The sequence below is a fragment of the Stegostoma tigrinum genome, chromosome 11, assembly GCF_030684315.1.
Source record: "Stegostoma tigrinum isolate sSteTig4 chromosome 11, sSteTig4.hap1, whole genome shotgun sequence".
NCBI lineage: Eukaryota > Metazoa > Chordata > Chondrichthyes > Orectolobiformes > Stegostomatidae > Stegostoma > Stegostoma tigrinum.
In genome coordinates, this window is record NC_081364.1 from 59,063,749 (window position 1) to 59,086,364 (window position 22,616).

Sequence of the window (22,616 nt, forward strand, 5' to 3'; positions counted from 1 at the left end):
ATATCCCCCAACGCTTCCACTTCCAGACTGTACAATGGATTGCATTTGAATATTCAGGGAGGAGAATGTATACTGAAAATATACAAATTGCTCTCTGTCACCACAGCACGAGTCTGGATCAAGGTCATGCTTCCTCTTTCCTCAGAGATGAACAAATAAAAAAGCCCTTTATCAACACATCGCAACCTTTTGAAGAGGCACTTTGTAGTTTCCGAACTGCAAGCACTCATGCAGGGGGTCGGCACTGAACTCTCGGATAAGAGACTGCAGGCTTTTTGTGCAGCTTCATTCGTGTTAACCAAAGTGAACCTCTGGCTAGGATTCCCATACTGTTTTCCCTCTTTGTAAACCATTCAGTTGCAGTTTGAAGGAGCTGGATCTTGCCGAATGACAAAATAATCACAACTGCCAGGACAACGATTATCAAAACAGTTATTTTGTTTCGTGCTTCTGACAGCCCAAGTCCCATTGTGCACTCAACTCCCATCCAACAACAACTTTGTTTGCATTTATATAGAACCTTCAATGTAGTAGCATATTTATAATGACATTAAAATAAGGAAACATTGAGCGGCATGATGGCTCAGTGGTTAGCATGGCTGCCTCACAGCACCAGGGACCTGCATTCAATTCCACCCTCGGGCAACTGTCTATTCTCCACGTCTGCTTGAGTTTCCTCCGACAATCCAGAGATGTGCAGGTTGGGTGAATTGGCCATGCTAAGTTGCCCATCTTGTCCAAGAATATACAGGCTAGGTGGATAGTCATGGGAAGTGCAGTGTTAGGGAGCTGGGTCTGATTGGGATGGTTTTTGGAGGGTCAGTGTGGACTCAATGGGCCGAACTGCCTGCTTCCACATGGTAGGGATTCTACGGAACAGATCAAAACACTTGAAAGAGGCGTGATGAAGCAAAACAGGACTTTGATCCCTAAAAATAGATTGATGGATTTTTGGAAGAGGAGTTGAGGCCCAGGACAGATTGGCCATGATCTTATTGGAATAGAGGGGCAGGCATGCGAAGCAGAAATATGGCTCCTCCTGCTCCTAATGCTTCTGTTCTTCAGTGTAATTAAAATCTGAGGCGTATGAAAGCTAGCATTAGCTGAGCAAAGATACCTAGGAAGGTTGTGGGGCAGAGATAGAGAGGAGCAGGACCACGGAAGGATCTGAAATTAAAGATGAGAATTTAACTAAGAGTTAATACAAGTCAGCGACATCAGGTGAAAAAGATTTAGCACATCTTAGGATATGAACAGCAGCTCTTTGGATGATGACGTCTATGCAAAGCAGAATTTGAGATCATATTTGTCAAGCCTTCTTTAACTTCCAAACCCATGACCTCAACTAACTCCAAGAACATGGACAGCAGATGCATAGGAACAGTGCCAATTACAAGTTCCCTTCCAAGCCATACACTATTTTCACTCTGTGACAATGAAGGGACGGTGATATTTAATACACTATATAATATCACTGTCCCTTCATTGTCACTGAGTGAAAATCTTGAAACTCCATCCCTAACTGTGGTGTATTTGACCCCACTGATCTGGACTTCAGCAATTCAAGAATGTGACTCAACACCACCTTCTCAAGGCCAATTAGGATGCCCCCATCTCACCAAAGAATACAATCCAAAACCAGCCAGGAGTGTGTTGGAATGGTCAAAGTCTACAGGTACAAAAGCATTAACGAAAGCTTCAATATCTGATGAGCTGGAGCAGAGGTTGGGCAATGTTATCGATGTGGAAATAGGTAGTTCTTCGTGCTGGCATTCAGATGCAAGTTGGTACTCAGCAGAAAGAGGGGGTATTAAGACAGGTGACCGAGGATTAGTCAAACAGGTAGGTTTTAAGGTGCATCTTAGAGGCAAAGAGATGGGCAGAGAAGGTTAAGGAGGAGGAGCCCAGGGCTTCAAATGTTGAACACAGGGTCATGGTATATTAGGATGAAGGAAGTTGAAAATGGATCAGAACCTAGAGTTGGAGGGTTGCAGAGTTCTTCGGTTTATGTAAGTAGGTTGCTTCAATCTTAGCCTGAATGATTGCTCCTGTCAATTTTTTACAGTCCTGCAATTGACCCCATCAGTGAAACATATGAGTTTTGGATTATATGCGAGATGGGGTATTATTAATTAGAACCCAGTTTTCATGATAGTATTGCCATGATTTGTGTTTTTTTTTCTGTCTACAGGGTTTTGACAAAACTACAGGCTGAAGCTTTCCCAAGGACAGGGTTCTCACCTGGATGTTGTGAAAACTCCATATATCAGTGGATTTTTTTTGTCTTTCCCATTTAGCACGAAGACATCCTCTGTAAAGGAAACAGGCGCATTGATATTAACAGTGTATAATAAGCAAGAACCCTGACCTCTATCATTATGCCAAGAATAGAGTCTATTTGGCCCTGTTGAGTTTGTGCCTGACCTTCAGACTTACTGTGATTGTACAATCACAGGATCTGTACGTAACATCCATCTATGTCCTCTGGGTGATCCAAAGTACTTTAAAACCAATGGCTCACCTTTGATGTTCAACCACTGTTATAAACCGGGCAAGCATGACAGCGAATTATCTCCCAACAGGGTATCACAAGCAGCAAGTGATTGAAGGGCCAGAGAATGAAGGTTGAGGATGAAATATGGGCTAAGGGGCCATAGAGAATTCCCCTGCTCCTCTTTAACAAGGCAGGTTTGTTTTTTACAGTCATCAAAGATGGCTAGCTGCACTCAACATTTCTTCTGAAAGTTGGCACCCCCATAATGCAACATTCCCTTGGCAGTGAAATGAAATGTTGGCCACTATAGAAGCTGGTGTCATGGGCTTGAATTTATAGTCTAATTGACTGTACGTTAGAAATCAAATGGGTGCTCACACCAGTAACATCTGTGGCATTCACTCAATCTCCCATCATTTCTCTAAGACCTTCGCTAGGTTGTGGCTGGAGATTCCCCCAAGGAAATTCAACCACCATAAGCTTCACAAGAACATTAAAGTTCCAAACTCAAAGGTATTTTAAATTAGCCCATCAAATGGGTAGAACAACAAATGGAGGATGGTCCAAGATACAAGCCTTTCCCCTTTACCTATGTTCCCGTACCCACCCCCGTACAAAGATGATTCTGATTGGTCCTCCCACCCATATCATTTTGATTGTTCTTTAGGTTCACGGTCTGTTTCCACCCTCGGTAGCCATTCTGTAATAGCAGAAATCAAGTCACTATCCTTAAAGGACCTGAACTGCAAGGAGTTTGGTAAAGCAATTTCAGTATTTTTACAGCATCAGTCACTGTATTATTTCACCACCTTTTTGCAACAGTGGTTGCGTTGAGAAGGAATGTGCACTATCAAGCTTGTGGACATTTATAAACAAGTAGTGAAACATGTTTACTATCCCACAGACTCTATCATCCAATCGCTCCTGCCCGTATGCTTCCATCTCAGCAGAGGTGTCAGGTATTCGGAAACAATCTTTCACTTCATCTGGATCACTGAACACATTATCAATCACAGGCAGAACTCTCTATAAGTTTACACTAACAAAGCTAGCTAATTGACCACCATGAAAGAAGCCTAAGGGCTCAAGTGACAGAATAGTGACGGTGCTCTGAAAGATGAGCTACTGGGTATACTTCATAATAAGATAGACATGTTTAGAGACAGCATTCACTGCATTATGTGCAATGACGATACACACAGTTGGAGATGTCATTTAATGCTCAGTGCTGCTTTATATCTATTTCTCTGGAATCGCCTCTGGCCCTCCAAAATCATGTGAGAAAAGCTAACTGGAATAACACTCTGACAGTGGTTATTGAGCATATGTGTAAGGGTCTGTGTCACAATGTTATCAGATCCCCTGGGACTGAGATCTGATGGAAGAAGACACTAACAAAACCCTGTCCTATCACATTTCTGTTTTCATTTTATAGGCAATACACATTGACAGTTACGTTAGCCTTGCATTTGGCTCTTGTACGTCTCAAGATCTGAGAGGTTCCCAATGATTTTTTTAAACTACGTTCCCCGAAATTTGATCTCTTGATCGTCCCTGACTTCCTTCACCTTATTGAAGGTGACTATGTTACCAGCCTCCTATTCCTTCATCTCTGCATATTTGTCACTATGTCTCTTTTCCTCTCTTACGTTTCCCCTCTTTAACAACTATTTATCTGACAAAGCTTTTGGGAACCTATCCTAATCTCTTGTTTTTTGGGCTTTGTGTCATTTGTCTATCTGCTGATGATGGTCCTATTGAGCACTCCATTGAAAGTGCTACATAAATGTAAGCAGTTGTTGTCCTTGTAATAGGAACTAGAAGCTGTTCAGATCCTTGAGACTGTTCCAATATTCAAGTAGATAATGGTTGACTCAATCTCATTTACCCACTTTGATCTATGCCATTGATCCAATTGCCCAACAGAAATCTATTGATCTCTGTCTCAAAAATTTCAGTTGACCTCCGGAAGCCTTATAGGGATTAACAAATGGCCTTTGTATTATGAAACCTTTGCTCATGTCTCACACTCATTCTTTAATAGCCGAGAACTCCTTCCAAGTAGTAGTCTGGAATGAGATATGTGTGTCTTAAGCTGTCAGCTTTACATATTTCAACTCTGTTGGTGTGAGACACTGCAGTTTGGGGCACATGTTAAAAAATTGTAAATTCCAAATGGTTGCAAAATATGGGAGCATGCACTTTCCTGATAGGCAATCCTGCCGCACATGAAAAATGTATGCATAGGAATCTTTAATGCTCTGTGTCCTTGTTTCCTGCAGTCTGTTGTGTGCTTCTAAACTAGCTCATGAGTGAGACAACTGAGCCAACTGTAACAACAGCGAATTTTGGCACCCACCAATATATCATTTGAACCATGCCCTGTATTTAGGCTGTGACCTTCTTTACGTAATCCCATGGAGAGTTTAAGCAGTGTGGTACTCACGCAGTTCGTTGAAATGGGTTTGAATTCCCTCAGAGCCTGGAACAGAACACACAAGTCGAGCCTTCAGGAAGGTACTCCACTTGTTGACCAGACTGCGTTGACCACCAATGTCGTTCTGGGAGAAACAAAAGAGCTGCATGAGCTGGGGTCTGCAAGCAGATATTGCATCCATTTTACACTGATCGTCCCTCTTTGTCCTCAGGCTGGTCACCCAGGCTGAACTTAGACGATAAGCAAGAATTTAAAGAGTTGGACATCTTGGAAAGGATTCTAAAATCTTAGCAGTAAAGCCAGTTCAAGCCCAGAAGTGCTTCACTGGAGGAATTCTAACTTGAATGAACTCAATAGGGTTCTGACCCAGGCAGACTGGAATCAAAGATTGGCAGGTAACATTGTAAAAGGAGGTCTCTTGTGACGCAGTGATACCTCTGACCCAGGAGACCCGGATTCAAGCCCCACCTGTTCCAAACATGTGTCATAATATCTTGTTGGTTGGCTCACCGAGCTGGTTTGCTGTCCCGCAGACTCCGCTGGGTAATGAAACGTCTGCGAAACGATGAACCAGCTCGGCGAGCCAACCAACCGCATCCAAAATCTGAGCTACAGATCTACTCTAAAACCTTAGTTCATAATATCTCTAAACGGATTGTCTAACACAGTAAATGAGCAACGGGAAACGTTCAAGGAGGATATAGTTCAAGTAGAGAGTGGGCTCTCTCCCATGCAGTGGCTAGGAAGGGCTTCCAGAGCTAGAGCGCCCTGGATGGCTGAAGACTTGGAGATCACAAAGAAACAGACAATCAAGACTTGTGATAATTGTCAGGTTCATAGATCAGCAGGGAAGCCATTAACTGCAAAAAAGAACAGAAGGGCAAAATGCAAGGGCACAGTGAGTTTATCAGAACAGACTGTTGGGTAAAACAAAAGAGAACTTAAAAGCTTTTGTAAATATAAACAGTAAGTACGATCATAGGACAGGCAAGATGTGGAGGCAAGGTGCATGGCTGAATTACTCAGCGATTGCTTCGCACCAGCCAAGGAAAAGATGCTGCCAAATTCTTTGTGAGCAAGAAGGCAGTCCCAAATTATGGTGACACAAAAATAAACAAAAGGGGACTATTCAAAAGGCAGGTACCACAGTACTCAAAGAGGAAAGGTCACTCAATCTAGATAGGCTGCATTCTAGGCTACTCAGGGAAGTCACAGTGGAAATTGCAGTCTTTGACCATGAACCTTCATTCATGTTTAGATAGAAGGGCAGTTCCAGAGCACGGAAGGAACAGAAAATGATAGAGACTTGGTTAATCCAAAAATAGGGGAACAGATAAATTTGACAATTACAGACCAAACAGTCTAATGATGATGGCAGGGATACTTTGAGAAGAAATAATCTTGTCCAAAATTAATTAAGGTTTGGGAAACAAAGTTTCAATAAATGAAATTAAATGATGAATAATTCATGATAATTGTATTTGCTAAAAGCAAATTATGTTTGAACAATTTTTATTGGAGTGCTTTCAAAAGCTAAGGGTGGAATGGGGGAACTGGGAGGTGATCTTATAGAGATGTGTAAAATTGCTAAGGATACACTTAGTAGTAAAACACAAAAGTTGCAACTGCAAAATGTGAATACAGATTGAACCTTGGAAGTTTAAAATGGCTATCAATTCAGTTCTATCGACAAAGAGCCATCAAAACATTGAACAGACTTCTAGATAGAAACACCTGTTCATAGATCACCTAATCCCTACAGTGTGGAAACAGGCCCTTTGGCCCAACAAGTCCACACCAACCCTCAGAGCATCCCATCTAGACCCAGCCACAACCCCCATAACAAACTTCATCTACACTACGGGCACTTAGCATGGCCAATCCACCTAGCCTGCACATCTTTAGACTGTGGGAGGAAGCCAGAGTGCCCAGAGGAAACCCATGCAGAGAATATACAAACCCCACACAGACAGTCACCCAAGGGTGTAATTGAATCTGGGTTCCTGGCACTGTGAGGCAGCAGTGTTAATGACTGAGCCACCGTGCTGCCCCCACTAAATAGTTGTACTGGTTGGGGTGAAGAGTGATATTGGATTGTTCTGAATGGTGAGCTAGCATCGTTTTGCAGGATATCCTTCTTTTATGAGGATCATCCCATCTGATGAATTACAACACTCCTCGCTCGTCCTGATTAACTTTCTGAGTGTCAAAAGGATTTATATGATCTGGCTCCCGGACACTTGGCAATTATCAGCCACAAAACTCATTGTAAAGTGTGGGCTGTCATCACAAAGTCTTCAGGCTCAGCTGTGGATGTGTGAATCAATCCGCATTTTTTTTTCTGTACAGTCTCTCTGGCTCACTACCGCTCAAGTCTATTAAACTGAAACCTCACCTTACAAACTCGAGCCAGTCTCGAGTAAATGACCTTCCCGTTGCCATTGTCCACTTCCTGAGCACGCTCAGTGAAAAATAAGTACACTTTGTCATCCTCTGCATTGTTGCTCTCCGCGATGGCATGGACCTTCACAAACCTAGGGTCTGAAGAGGAGCAGATGGAGCTAAACCAAGTACAGAGCATGTGTTGGCACTTTCTACATGAGCACAAAATCTCAACTGAGTCCATATCAATCAGCCAATCTAGAATTCAGCATAACTGAGATTCATTCTCTCCTTTTTGTAATCAAAGAAAAAAGACCATTTGTTCTTTTATCTGTCATTAACAGAATGTGTTCAAAATCAACTGGAATACAAGAATCTTAATACCCATACAGTGTGGAAACAGGCCGTTCAGCCCATTGAATCCATGCCGACCCTCCAAAGAGCATCCTATCCAGACCCACCCCAGTAACCCTGAATTTCCCTTGTCTCACCCACCCAGCCTGCACGTCCCTGGAGGCAACAGGCAATTTAGCATGGCCAATCCATTCCAACCTGCATAGGTTTGGATTGAGGGAGGAAATTCAGAGCACCCAGAGGAAACTCACGCAGGCACGGGGAGAATGTGCAAGCTCCACACAGGGAGTCGCCCAAGAGTGGAATCAAACCGGGGCCCCCGGCGCTGTGAGGCAGCCGTGCTAACCACTGAGCCATCGTGTGCCTGCAAAGTCACAGTGTCTACTCGTCTCCCTCGGGTTAAAGTTGGAAGATCATACAGCAGAGAAGTAGGCTGAAAACTCAGCTCATCGTGACTGTCTTTGAAAAAGCCAATGAATTCGTCCCCACTCCCCTGCTCTTCCCTGTTACACTGCAAAATGCCTCCCTTTGACACAGCATTTATTTAACTTCCTTTGTGACTGAATATTTCCCCTTAGTAAAACAAGGGGTCCTCCCCTCATCCCAGAACTCTTAAGTTTCCGGCTGCGGATTCTAGGCAAGGCTTTGAGCAACGCAGAGCTGGGAGACTGAATTGGTAAACTGACCGGATGGGTCTGACGCCGGGATTGGGAGTTTCAGTCCAATCTGACCCTCACCTTGCAGCCACGTCGAGTCATATTGCTCAGTGCGGATCACACGCCGATGTCCCAGGCTACGGAAGAATGCCACATCCCGGCTCATGAAGTCAGAGGAAATTCCAGCGTACAGCTCGCCCTCTGGAAACAGAACCAGGATTCACCGTTTAGCTTAACATTTTCCTGGTGTGCCCTCCAAAACAAATGGCTGGGAAGGTAAAGGTATCACTCAATGCTCATCGCACCAGAACAGGGAGTGATAGGACCTATTAGATATGCAGACGTTTAAGGGCATTTAAATGGTCATTGGATAAACACGTGGATGATAATGGAATAGTGTAGGTTAGATGGTTTCACAGATCAGCACAACTTCGAGGGCCGAAGGGCCTATACTGTGCTGTATGTTCTATGTTGTACGTTCACAGAAAGGACTTGTGTAGGTCAGCATTATCTGGTAACACTTAGCACAGGTAAGCATTCTCGACAGTCTGTTACGACAAACACTTCTGATACACCACATCATTCTTAGCCATTACAAACATACATACCAGAAGCAGGAGGATGGTATTCAGGCCCGCATGCCTGCACTGCCACTCGTGCCAATTGTTTGCAGCCTCAACTCCACTTTCCTCTCTGTGCCTCGTGGCCTTTGTCAGTTTGGATTCTAGCCAACTCTGTCCTAAAATATTCAACGAGTCCTTCGCACTGGCCCTTTTCCTGCGACATGTTAGATTGCTGGTCATGGATCTTGACAGGAGGGCTTCTGAACATCACTTAATGCTGTTAGCACAGAAAACCTCTCTCTGTGCTGTCGAATCAGCTATGTCGGTGGCAGCACGTTTGCTTTTCAATCATTTGTGAGCTCGAGCCTCACTACTGCATTGTAAGCACACAATCCCACCTGACACTCGTGTACTGACTGTGCTGACGGAATGCTGCATTGGTAAAGGCTGGCTCTTCTTGTCAATGTAGGAGATCTCACTGAACTATTGAAGAAGAATAGGAGAGGCGCTCCCACTGTCGCAGCCATCATTCCCCTCCCAAAGGAGCACAAACATAAACAGATTCAGCGTTCCACTTATTCTGCTTGTGGCAAACATATTAGGTGCAGTGTTAGCATACAAAGAATGAATTAATCAGCTCTGAAGAGCATTGAGACATGCAGGGGAGGTATAAGGTACTATTTCAAAATGAGGCCTGATTCTTCTGACTTTTTCATTCTGTGAGCCTCTAATTCATCAACTCATTCCTAAATAGCTGAAGCTGTAAAATACAAGGTGATGATAAGGCTTTGAGGGTTGAGCAATGTGTGTAGCACTATTTTAAATGCTCGGTGCATGCCCTTGTGATAAAGAAATCCTGTGGGACTAATTTACTTAAACTGGTAACCTGTTCGATATGAAGTAGCCCAAACACAAATTGTAGATGAGGTCATTAAAGTAGACACAAAGTAGAAGAGCAATGTGAAGGGTAATGTTTGAGAGTGCAATTTGTTGAGCGCAGCAATGCAGAGGTGTTGGTCCAACATCAATAAAGAGAGAGCAATTAGACCCTCTGCTCATGCAAAATCAACTGTGCCTTAACAACATGATTGAGTCTGAGAGTGTTGTGGTTATGTTATTTGGACTAGAAGCCCAGAGGCCTACAGCGTTGTTTTAAGCCATCTCTCATATTACACTGTAACATATTTTTATTGTTTCTTCTAGCTGGTTTGATGATTGCTGAGGGAGTGAATAGTGGAATAGGTTACAAAATATTGCAATTGGGGTGTTTGAAGAAAATTTATCTGACACTCCAATCCATAAATCCCCAAGCAAAACCACAAAAATGGTATGTGGCCTCGCATGCCTTCAAAGGTACATTTTCACCATAAAATTAGTTCCCAGCAACAACAACATCCAATTGAGGTAGCGCCCGCTTGAACAGTTCAAGAGGCTTCACAGGAGTAGAACAAGAAAAGGTAAACATTGACACTGACTCAACGAAGGCGTTATTGAGATCAGAAATCAAAAGCTAGTTCAAGAAGATAGGAGCATCTTAAAACGAAGGGGCAGAAATTGAGGACATTAGGTTGTAAAGAGGTGGAAAAAGTCAGGGATGCACAGAAGATCACAATGGAGGAATGCTGTGACATCAGAGGCAGGGGAGTAGGAGTCTGAGAGTTGAAGAAATAGGGAAGGGTGAGACCATGGAGACCTTTGAAGACAAGGGTGAGAATTTGTAAAGTTGATGCATTGTTCACGCAAGTCATGATTAATGTAACAACGAAGCTCAAAGCTAAACATAAGATTAATGCTCAAGAGGGGTTGGGGTGGAGGGAGAGGGGATCAACATCCTTTCACCTCTGGAATTTGGACTTGAATCTAGCCAAGGCTGACGGGATCCTTGCTGGCTTTTTGAGGTCCAATGTGAAATGAGGCAGTCACAGAACAACATCATCAAAGAGTCATACAACGGCAAAAAAACTGGGAAACATTGCTCAACATTCAATGACTGGTTCAATTAGTTTGCATGGACTCTCAAAAGCAAGAGTGTTATTCACCCCGTTAAGGTACAGTAGTGAAACGTGCTGTCTGGAATCCGGGTTATGAAAGAAGATTAAAGAATTTTGCCCTGTTTCTTTTTGAAAAGGAGACTTTGAGGTGATCTAATAGAGACTTCCAAGAGTAGGAAAGGATGTTTACAATTTTAATGTGCAAAAACTGCTCAGTGGGTCCAAAAACTGTGGACTCAAGTTGTAAAACCCAAATAATTGTCTACAGTTGATCATTAATCGAGGGAAAGCGTGGGCTGGAATTTGGCCGTGATGCCCCCAGAGTCAAATAGCTCTATCACTGTTGGGACTAAGACTCCCCCACGAATCGTGATCTGCCACAACACACACCATTTTTGGGAGCAAATGTCCTCACATGGTATGCATTTTGCAGTTCAGCACGGCCGGATAGGAGACACAGGTTAAGCTGTTGCTCATTAGCCTAACGGAGAAAGAGTGCCTCGCCTACAAAGCTCAGAATGTCTGCATTCACTGCTGCTGCGAGGGCTAAATTGGAAGCCACCTTGTGAGGTCACCGGTTCAGAAAGAGAGCAAACTCCTGTATATTCCAAAGAGGTGTGTGGCAGGAAAATAAAGATCAATTCTCCTCAGGAATGTGGAGCATTCCACACACAGTGTACATATTCTGGACCGTGTAGTCAAGAATGAATTTGTTAATTATATAAATAAATCATACCTGCTGCTGACTGACCTCTGCAATGTTATGATTTGTTACTGTCTTCAAATATACATCAGGCAACTGGGCCATCCTGCTTGTTTAAACAGGACAGTGTGCTATTCATCAAAGTGTAAATTCTCCGTTAGCCCTCGCCTCTGAAATGCCAGCAGCAGACGGCCTGAATGTTTACACTCCGTATGTTGTGTATACCCTTCAGCGCCTGCATGTGTTTCAGAGACTCTTTTATCCCTGAAACAAATGAAAACAGATGTAGTTGCTGGAGCCCAGCATTAATGCTCAAAGACAAATTTGTACTGAAAGCTGAATCCAATCATACCCCATAACAAGGTTGGTCCCAGAGATGTGTGAGAGTTGTGGTAGGATGCACACAAAGACACCCACATTGAAGAGTGCGTGCATGCACAGGCACGTGCATGTGTACACACCAACACGTGTATGCACACAGAGAACCCAGCACGCTCAGACACACATACAGCCACCTGCAGGCTCCACAGTTGCATGTATCAACGTGAATTAATGTACATACAGGCATACGTACAAATACTCAAATGCATGCACGGATGCATAGACCCATACACACATGCATAGTCATGTTCATGCATGTATAGACACATCTATGCATATATGCAGTCACAAAAACATTTGTGGACACACAATCACATGCACAGACACATACATAAGGATGGTCCCTAGAACTGATAAGGCATTCCAGTACTAGTTCATTGACTGTGAGCATTCTCAGCCCCTTAAAAGATGCTTGGCACTCCCCTGACCGCACTACCTAGTAACAAGTCTGGCAGTGGAGCAGCAGTAGTGCTAATGCTTGGTGTTTGTAATCTGAAACATGCATCCTCAAAAACCTCATGATGCTCCATTCGATCTTAGGTGAGGCCACACCAGTATTTCTGCTGTTATTGACAGCCCTGTCCTATGCCATAGGCACACATCCTTTAGCAAATTTGCTCTTGGCAAGGCTCAACAATAAAGCAGTTGATTGTAACCTTTAAGAAAGAGCTTCCCGCTGTTCCGAGTGAGCCCTCCAAGCATCACTAAATGTTAGTACATCATCAGAGTGGACCAAACAGTTAGTAATACCAGCTACAATTTGACATTAGATAAAGCCATTTGACAGGGCCAATATTTCTTTTAGCTTGTGCATAGTGATCCTGCCACTCACCCTTCAGCTAATCCATTTTAGCACTTTCCAACCTGTCCATCCAGGAGAGGAGTTGGGCAGGTCTGTACTGGCCACTGTATTCCCATTTCGGTAGTCTATGCAGAATCTACTTAGTCTATTAGGCTTGGGCTCTCGAATGACTGGGGAACTCCAGCTGCTTTGTCTCTGCTCAGTCCGGTGGGTTTCCAACATGGACTGGATTTCTGCTTTCACCCAGGACTGCTTCTAGGCAATAAGGATTCTGTTTTATTGGAGTTAATCTACATTAAATGGAGCTAAGGTTGTACAACGCTTTGCCAATATCTTTAAATTCCGTGAGCAGTCATGTTAGGGTACCTCACCGTAAAAGCGTCAAAAATGAAAGCAACGTGTTTAATCTTGCTCATAGGTCGGTGTTAGCTAACCAGGCTGCAGGAGGTTGAGTTTGGGAATCGTTCAAGCCTCCAACTGTCTACAGCTTTGCTATCCTCATTGCCTTCCATTTCCCACCTTACTGATTGACAGACTCGTACTTGTTTATCTCCTTCCTCACTGTCATATTGGTTCAGCATGTTGGTGTGACAAAGTTGACTCTTCTCCCAGCAGTCTCAGGCAAGAATCAAAGAATTCACCTCTACTCTATTTAGACCACTGAAGCAAATTTCAGCGGCTCATCCTTTAAAGGTATTGAGATTAACAAGAAGTCCCCTGCTGCCTATTTTAGTGGCTATCCTTGAAGCTTTAAGGTACTCCTGAGCTATGTCACAGAATCTCATGAACTGCTCCCAGAACGCAGATAAGTAATTTGACATCGATGATTTCTCCCTTTGCTCTAAGGACTTTCCAATGACCAGCTTCAGACCACATTTTCTATTGTCCACAAAGTAATTCAAAGGGGCTATCAGCAGATGAACTGCTGGGTAAATCCAAGGTGACAAAGAGAAACCCCAGTCCTTTGTTGTAGTTAGGGGGTTTTTCACAGCAGCACACCCTGATCATCATTTTGAAAGTCTGGTGGTATAGTTTCAAAACCCCTTGTGACTGTGGGTGGTAGGCTGTGCTTTGTCACTTATACACAGACTGTCATAACCTTCTGAAAAACTTTAGACATAAAGTTGGCATTTTGATCCAACTGGAACTCAGTCAGTATCCAACTTTAGATTCACTGCGTCGGGAGAAATGGCTCTCAAGGCTTCTGGGAATTCAGTAGCTACGGCAGCAATAGTGAGGATAGACTGGCACTTCCATTTTGCTTTTGGCAGGGACCCCGTACAGTCTACTAACACTCTGCTAAATCATTCCCCAAACACTGGTATGGGAATTCAAGGCGGTGATTTGTGGAGGCATGGCCAGTATAAACATTGACTGATATGTGGGTGGATCTTCTGGATACCTAAATGCTCAGCTATGGGAATTTTGTGGGCTACCCTCAGTATAGCCTGATGAAACATGGTGTTATTGCAGTCTGGTGAACCACTGTCCACTGTTTGTCTGTGGGTCTGTGAGGAAGTATGCAAAGAGTCATATATCATGGAAACAGATCCTTTGGTCCAACCCATCCACGCCGACCAAGTTTCCCAAATTAAACTAGCCCAATTTGTCTGCATTTGGCTCATGTCCTTCTAAACCTTTCCTATTCATTTACCCGACCAATTAACCAAAGAAAACAAGCTGATCAAGGGGACACCAACTCGGTTTCTAAACTCTTCTACTCTGAGCCATTGACTTTCTCTGCAGTGATAAGAGATAAATAAGCAATAAATCAGGGACCAACCAAATGTCATATCAAGGACCACAAAACTGCACAAGAAATACAGTTTTGCTTACAGCTTTGAATTTGAGAGTGTGAAGGAGAGAGGAAGCTGATGAAAATGAAGTCTCCAGCAACCTAGTGAACAGCAGATAAAAATCATTCTGGGAAGAGAAACATTTCAAATATCGTGCAAAACATTGCTGACTTCAACTTTTTATCATACTGGCCTTTCTCTAAATCAGGCTTCATACATTGCCTTGTCCAAAATCCAGATCAGGAACTAACAACTTCCACAACGGAAGCTCAATTTAATATAGCAGCATTCTGGAACTCCTTTTCTTCTAGCTTTGCTCAGAGCAATTTGCAACAATGTATTCAACACTGGGTTGAAGACCCAGAGAAGACCTACTTATTATTCCCTTCAGGTCAGTCAAATCACTGGAGAAAATAAGCATCAAACAGCCAAATGGCTCAGCCACGTGTCAACAGTACCAATTTGGTCTCCAATGATGGAATGAATTTTAGCCTTTGACTGGCACATTACACAGGAAGGAAAAAAATACACGGAATCTTTTCCTGAAACTGCTCTGTCTTTTTGACCTCATGACGCCTTTCTCAGATTATTACCTTCAGCCTTGCCAAGTTGCCTCCCAGAAGTAGCTAGACTCTGTCGACAGGCTGTTCTCCACAGTTAGCGACCCAGAAATCAGGTCCCATGCCACACGGACCCAAAACTAAGGCACAGATACATATTCCTTGCAAATATGGTTCAATCTAACCTTGTCATTCAATGCACCATCTGCTCAATGATCGTAGCTTATCCCAGCTAAGGGTTTGGGTAGCCCCTGTATCCCTAAGAATGATTATAGGTTTCTCCACCTCACTTGAGGGGTAGAAAATTAGTTTTTCCTCACAGGGATCATGCTCACTCCCCCTGCATCTGTATCAATGTTTACTCGGCCTCATGACTGCAGTGCGAGCAACAGGCTTGTCTGTCATGTCCTCTGTTGGGGCCCTAATCCTGTACTGTGCTCCACCATATCCTCAGGGCTTACCCTGTAGCTTCTGGTAGCCAGCGCAAAGATGTCCCGTCACGTTGCAATGGAAGCATCCAGGCCTCTGTGCATCACTTCCACTCTCAGCGCCTCCCTTTCGAGCATTAAGCAGGGGATTCCCTTCCATTCCCAGTCACTTGTCTCTGACTGTGTGCCTACCTTTTGGCCTCCCACTTTCTATCATTGTCGGGTTCGTGAGGTAATGGCTAAAGAGTTTCCCTTGAAGTAATGGTTTGTGGACAAGCTGCCAGTCATCAGCAGGCTGGCCTTCGGAGTGTTTTGTTTTTCTAAGTGGGTTCTTATTGGAGTGGAGGCTGGATTTATAAATTCCTCCGGAAGGGTTGAAAAATTGAACTGGAGCAGGTTGATTGGAAGCACATTTTGTGGGATAAAAACAGTGGTCGAAAAACGGGAGAATTTCAAAGGAGAGATGAATAGGGTGCCAGCTAGGTAGATAGCATGAGAAATAAGTAATGGCCATCCAAAGCCAGCAGTACCCTGGATGACTCATGATATTGATGAGAAAATAAGGAAGAAAAAAGAGACATATGATGCATATCAGAATAACAACAGCAAAGAAATCAGGAATCAAATGGAGGAGAGAAGCAATGTGAAATATCAACTCTTTTTTTTGCTGTCATCCGCTCCTGCCTGATTTGTTCAGTGTTGCCGGAATTTGCTGTTTCCCTTTTTGGATTTGCCGGGTCAGGAATCACAGACTGGACTCCGACAGTTCGGAGACGGAAAACTCAGGCCTCCATGTCTCTGATGCAGACAGCCCCTCCATTCCTAATGTTTTGCCTCAAACTAAACCCTACCCCACCATCTACTCTGTAACAGTTCCCACAACGAATCAAAAATTGTCTGGTGTGCGCCCCGAAGTTACGGCCCCCTTGACCCTCACTTCGGGAAGGTATGCATGTTTCCAATCATTTCAGGCTCGCATCTTAAGGGCTGGTCCCTGATTTTGACACTTGTCCATGCTTCCCAAGGGATGTGTTTCCTCCTTTATTTCAATGGCACCCCTCTCGAGAATTGCATGAGAGTCTACTCTTGCCTTTGTCTCTGTTTTACTTTTGATCACTATGCCCAGTCATGCCCACCTCTTCAGGAGATATCATGATGCTATGGTCACCAGAACCCACCTACTCGATTCCTCAGTCCCCTGACTGATGTGTCTCTTTTTTTAAATTTCCAAAGGGTTGGTCCCCCTGCCACTACCCACTCAGCTGGATTTAAAATCCAGCCCATTTGTGGCGAGCATTTCCCTGACCCGGTGGTCAACTTGAGGTTTCCTTTGAAATCGGCAGAAACCCTTCCTATTGCGGCCAACTTCAAAAGGACCAAAGTAACAATGCACAAGAAGCTCCAAGTCTTTAATTACAGACTCTTTGAGGGAAAACACTAGACTGGGAACTCGCGGCTAGCTGTGAACTTATTATTTGTCTCTGAAACAGAGCACATTTCAAAGTACATCCCAATTAAAATAAATCAGAAGATGTGGGACAAAATTACTACCATACATGGACATCAGAGATTCAAGCTGCTGACTTTTTTTTCCTGGAGTCAAACCACATTTCATCTGGTTCCCTCCTGATTTTGCCACTTCATGTGACTCCAATGTAAAAGAGTTTAACCTGAATCCAATTGAACTCCCCTGCCCTCGATCTTTGTAGTTCCCTCTTTTTAGTTTTCCTCTCCCCATTTCAACAACAACAATATGCATTTATGTAGGACTTTTGCTGAGAATGTTTCATGGGAGCATAGTGAGTTAAAATGAACACCAGGAGCATAAGGAGACAACAAGAAAGGCGAGCAAGAGCTTGGACAAAGAGGTAAGTTTTCAGGAGCTTGTTTAAGTGAGGAGACAGTTAAGGGCTCAGGGAGATTTGGTGAGAATTACAGATTCTGGAACTAAAGACACAAGCTCCAATGGTGAGATAATAAAGCCAGGCAAAAGGACAGTCCAAAGATGTGCAGGCTAGGTGAATTGGCCATGCTAAATTGCCCGCAGTGATCAGGGGTGTGTGGGTTATAGGGGGATGGGTCTGGGTGGGATGCTTCAAGGGGCGGTGTGGATTTCTTGGGCCAAAGGGCCTGTTTCCACACTGTAGGAAATCTAATCTAAAACTGGAGGTATACAAAATTTTCTGCTTGGATGAGTGAATCCAGAAGAAAACGGGATAATCTGAAAATAACTACTAGATTGTGCAGGAGGGAAATCATATAAATTGCCTGTCACATTTTCCACATTGCAGCGATGTCTATGCTTCAGAAGTAATTTATTGACTGTGAAGCAATTTGGAGTGCCCTGAGGTTATGAAAAGGATCTGTTTAAATGCCTGTTCTTTCTTTCTGTTAACCATGCAAGGCAAGCTGTGGTCTCACAGGGCAGCAAGAGAAAGTGCTGTGATTGAACTGACAATGCTTGGAGTTCTAAAGGGTTAGCGATAATGGGTTGATTTCTCCTTGCTTCGCGGAGATGGCTTCAGAGGCAAGGGGGTAGGGTTCCAGGAAATCAGCAGTAAACCCAAGGAAGGGTGGGTCTCTGATGTCATCCCTGAACAACTTTCCTGGGACAAGATGCTACGGGAATCATCAGCCCACTCCACGCTGAGCCGGGCAGGTACTGAAGTCAAAGAAAGCCTCAATCAAAAGGCCATTTACCCCAGGGGTAGAATTTCCCCAGTCTTGCTTGGGCACTTCCTTTATTTCAGCTGAGAAAGGAGATGTATTTGAGTCTCTCTCCCCTCCAACCATGCCCACTGCTCTCCTGAAGCCTGCATTCTGGACATTGCTGCTCCTACCTGAGCCTCATGTCCCCCTAGTCAGTGTTCATGCCCTGAAACAGAGAAGCATCTCAATACAGTTTTTCAGCATTGGACATAACAGAATGTAACAATTAATCTTGAGCATAACTTGCTTTACAGTGAGGCGTGTGGTTTCAAGTCATTTTGAAGACCAGGTACCTCACCTGCACAGGTGGGGCCTATCTGCCTAGAGCAGAAAGTGTGAGTACACCTGTAAATGGCACTTCCAACAATGCAGCATTCCCTCAATGTTGCACTCAACTGTCAGCCTGGACCGTGTGCACAAATCTCTGGTATGGGCCTTGAACCCACGACCTGCTGACACAGAAGCAATATGCTACCAACTGGCAACAGCTGTGATCCGAGGTGTGTGGTCTCCATTCGACATGTTCTATTGACACATTGGTGTTCTGATCTTTACTGACCTCGGTTCAATTCAAGTCGCCAGCATCGCTCCACTTTGTCTGTTAGCCTCTTGCTAAACTTGGGTTAACCAGTTTAACCCTTTGGGTACAAGGCTTTGAAATGCACATTTCTGAAGAAGGGACCAGACCCAAGATGTCAGCTTTCCTGCTCCCTGACCTGTTGTGTTCATCCAGCTATACACTGTGTTATCTCAGATTCTCCAGCATTGGCAGTTCCTTCTATCTTTGAATTGCACAAGTATTTTCTTTTGTATTTGTTGCCTTTATTACATTTTGTAGTATTTTCCTTTACTATAACAGTCACAACACGCACTTTGTGTGGTAAAATTCTCCAAGCGGCTTCAGAAGAATTATCCAACAATAGTTGACAGTGAGTCACGATTTAAAGAAAGTAGTATGAAAGGAGAGGAAGGTGAAGGGATGGAGAGGTTTACAGCGCGAATTCCAGAACTTAGGCAGCTATAGGCGTGACAGGTTTGGATGCATTGACTAAATCTGACGCAAGGCCGGAACGAGAGGAGCACAGAGATCTCAGAGGCTTGGGTGCTGCAGGAGATCACAGAGATAAAGAGAAATTGAAAGTGAAGGAAGCATCTCTCAATCCAAAATTAAATTTTTTAACATGTCAAACCGACTAAGGAGTTGTTTGGCATGCTTACCTTCATTGCTGAATATAGGATTTGGGAAGTCGTGATATGTTTGTACAGGGCATTGGTGAAGCCTTTTCTGGAATATTGTGTCCAGTTCTGGTTGCCCGGTTACAGGAAGGATGTTACTAAGCTGGCAGGCTTGAGTTATAAGGAAAGGGTGGATACGCTGGGACTTTCTTCACCCCTGTATAGGCAGGTGAGAGGTGACTTGATAGAGATTTATAAAATTATGAGAGGTACAGATAGAGATGTCTTTTTCCCTAGGATGGAGGATTTCAAGACTTGGGGTCAAATTTTTAAGGTGAAAGAAGACAGATTTAACAAAGACATGAGAGGCAATTTTTTTACACAAGAGGGTGGTTACCATGTGGAATGAACTTTCTGAAGAAGTGGTGAATGCAGCTCCAGTTACAATGTTTAAAAGACACTGAGATAAGTTCATGAATAGGAAAGGTTTGGAGGGATGTGGGCGAGGAGCAGGCAGGTTTTCTTTAGTTTTGGGACTATTTTGTTTTGAGATTACGTTCGACACAGCCTAGTTGGACTGGAGGTTCTGTTTCTGTGTTGTGCAACTCTATGACAGAATGCATTGGCAATGTTGCTGGAAAATTAATCTAGACGCCCAGGTTAATGCTTTGGGGGTTCAAATACCACCACAGCAGCTAGAGGAATTACAATTGATACATCTGAACTATATCGCTAACCATGACAATTATCAGAGTGTCTTTAAAAATCAAAACATTTGGTTCACTGCAAGGAAATGGCCCAGCAAACCACTCAGTTGAAGGGCAATTTGGGTGAGCTACAAATACCAGTAACACCCATATCCCACAACAGAGTAAAGGGACAACAACTTATCCTGGAGCAATTCATTTCCATCCTGACTGAGTTCCGAGTCAGAAAGGCAGCGGGCTCTGACGAAACAATTACGTGCTGATCTGTTATCTGTCTTATTGTACCTCAGCCTCCCTGCATTCCTACCATTCAGTGTCAACCGCTATCCTCCTTCACTGGATTGCCATCCGTTCCAAAGGTGTTTTTGTTGGATTTGTTTTTCAGAGTCACTAAGATCCTCAATTTCAACTTTAAGAAAAAGAGGCAAGTCAACAGAAGCCAGTTCAAAACTTTATGCAGTAGATGTTGACCTTGTAAGCAAGCTAGGGCGAAACAGATGAAAGCAAACGGACAATTCACTTTCTGTCTCTCATGTTGGCTTCAATGGAAATAAATTGTCCGGGGACAGGTAAAATGGCTTGGCTTTGGCTTCACCCATTTTACTACATCCCACAGGATTCAGATCTGCCCTAAATAGTCTCACAAGAAGCCATATGTAAATTCAGTATTCAATTAGTACTGGAGTTGACAGCACAATGACAAGTCTACAAATTACTGCTGCTGATATTAATGCTTGAATATTTAATACCGTCTGTCTGATCTATCACCGATTTGAAATGAATGGATGATTGCCTCAGCCAGAACTGCAGATGTCATGAATGCACCAAATGGCTGTGAACCTGAGTTGCTAAAGTCATTCTGAGATGAAGGGGTGGTGAATAGACCATCAGCACAAACAAGCCAGCTGCAGTGAGATCAGTCTTAACAACAGATGCTGTGCGAGAGCCCAGAATAACAGCTCAGCCTGTCTCAGTGCCCAGAAACTGGAGCTCTGACTGAGATCGTAATGCACGTCAAAACTAATTGCTGCTGGTGGTGCTTTTAGATTTCTCCGAGGACTTACATTGTTGATCTCAAAGAGCAAAGAAGGAGAGTTGTGAGCTGCAGTATACTAGGAAGCAGAGTTGCTGGCAATGTTGGGAGTGGGTGTCAGCTGGCAAGTCAGGTAGACTTGGTTGATGGGACGCAGCGCTGTCAAGTAAAGAAGCTGCAGGTTACAATGGCTCCCCAGTATAACTCTGACACCCCAGCAGCATCATGATTAGGCATCATACAGCAACATACATTTATACATCACCCTTGACGTAATAACCCGTCTCAAGGCACAGGAGCCTTAGAAAGCACAGCTGGACTTTGAGCTATGTCTGGAAATTGTGGAGCAGTTCTTTTCAAGCATGATAGATGAACTTGGTTTCAAACAGCGGCTCTAGGCAGGAAAGAGAAGTGGAAAGTCGGAGAGACTTAGGAAGGAAATTTAGGGCTTAGAGCATTGACAACTGAAAGCCTAGTTCCACTCACCAAGTAATCTGTGCAAAATCACCAGTAACAGGGGACTACATGTAATTGGCTTCGGGGCTAATTCATAGCTGTTCAGCACAGCTTTCTGCTGATGAAAATGTGGTTAACTCTTGATCCTTTGTGACAGCCTCGTGCCGATATGTTTCTCAACCCCATTGTCCCTGTAACCCTCAATCCTCATACTAATCAAGAACCAATCTACCCCTGTCTTAAATACACTCCAATGACATGAGATTCTGTCTTCCATGCAGCTGCTTAGCGAATTACTACCTGCTTTTTGGATGTTCACACAGACAACACCCACTAGCATGTCCTTACCCATTAACCTTTAAGTGAAGTGCAGACTCTGGGTAACTAGAGTGGCTGGTTCCTTGCACTGCTCAATCCAGCTCAGATAAGGCTAGGACAGAAAGGGAAACAAGGGGTTTTAACCATGAAGCAGTAGGTACAAGCTCTGAACCGACCATCATGATAAGGGAGCAAGAGCTGTGCCTAATTTCATGGTTAGAAGGTACGAGGAGAGACGGGGAGACATTGCGCTATGTGGTTATGGATTGTCTTTGCTGAAACTGATGTCCCACGGTGTTTGCTGGATGCCCAGTTTTGAGTTGCCCACTCATCCTGGTGATAGTTCCAAACCACACAACGGAGGTGTTCAAAATGGAGGAGCACTGTGTCATTGACGAGGCAGGGCAACATTTTTAAACGGCTTTCATTGCACAATTTTTTTTTTACACAGAGTGTTTTGTGAGTGAAATGAACTTCCAGAGGAAATGGTGGATGCAGGTACAGTTACAACGTTTAAAAGGTATTTAGATAAGTACATGAATAGGAAAGGCTTGGGGGAATATGGGCCAAGCACAGGCATGTGGGATTAGTTTAGTTTGGGATTATGGTCAGCATGGACCGGTTGGACTGAAGGATCTGTTTCCGTGCTGTATGACTCCATGTCTCTAGG

At 43.8% G+C, this 22,616-nt stretch overlaps 1 protein-coding gene across 2 annotated transcripts in view; it reads right to left on the minus strand.

Annotated features, from left to right (window-relative positions):
* sema3h (sema domain, immunoglobulin domain (Ig), short basic domain, secreted, (semaphorin) 3H) overlaps window positions 1–22,616 on the minus strand; it is a 164,656-nt gene that overhangs the window by 38,296 nt on the left and 103,744 nt on the right. For both annotated transcript variants that reach the window (XM_048547760.2, XM_048547759.2), the window contains exons 6-9: window positions 8,405–8,524; window positions 7,327–7,472; window positions 4,941–5,055; window positions 2,242–2,311 (exon numbers count right to left, since the gene is read on the minus strand). In XM_048547760.2, the coding sequence (XP_048403717.1) occupies window positions 2,242–2,311; window positions 4,941–5,055; window positions 7,327–7,472; window positions 8,405–8,524 (451 nt within the window). The remainder of the gene's footprint in view (window positions 1–2,241; window positions 2,312–4,940; window positions 5,056–7,326; window positions 7,473–8,404; window positions 8,525–22,616) is intronic.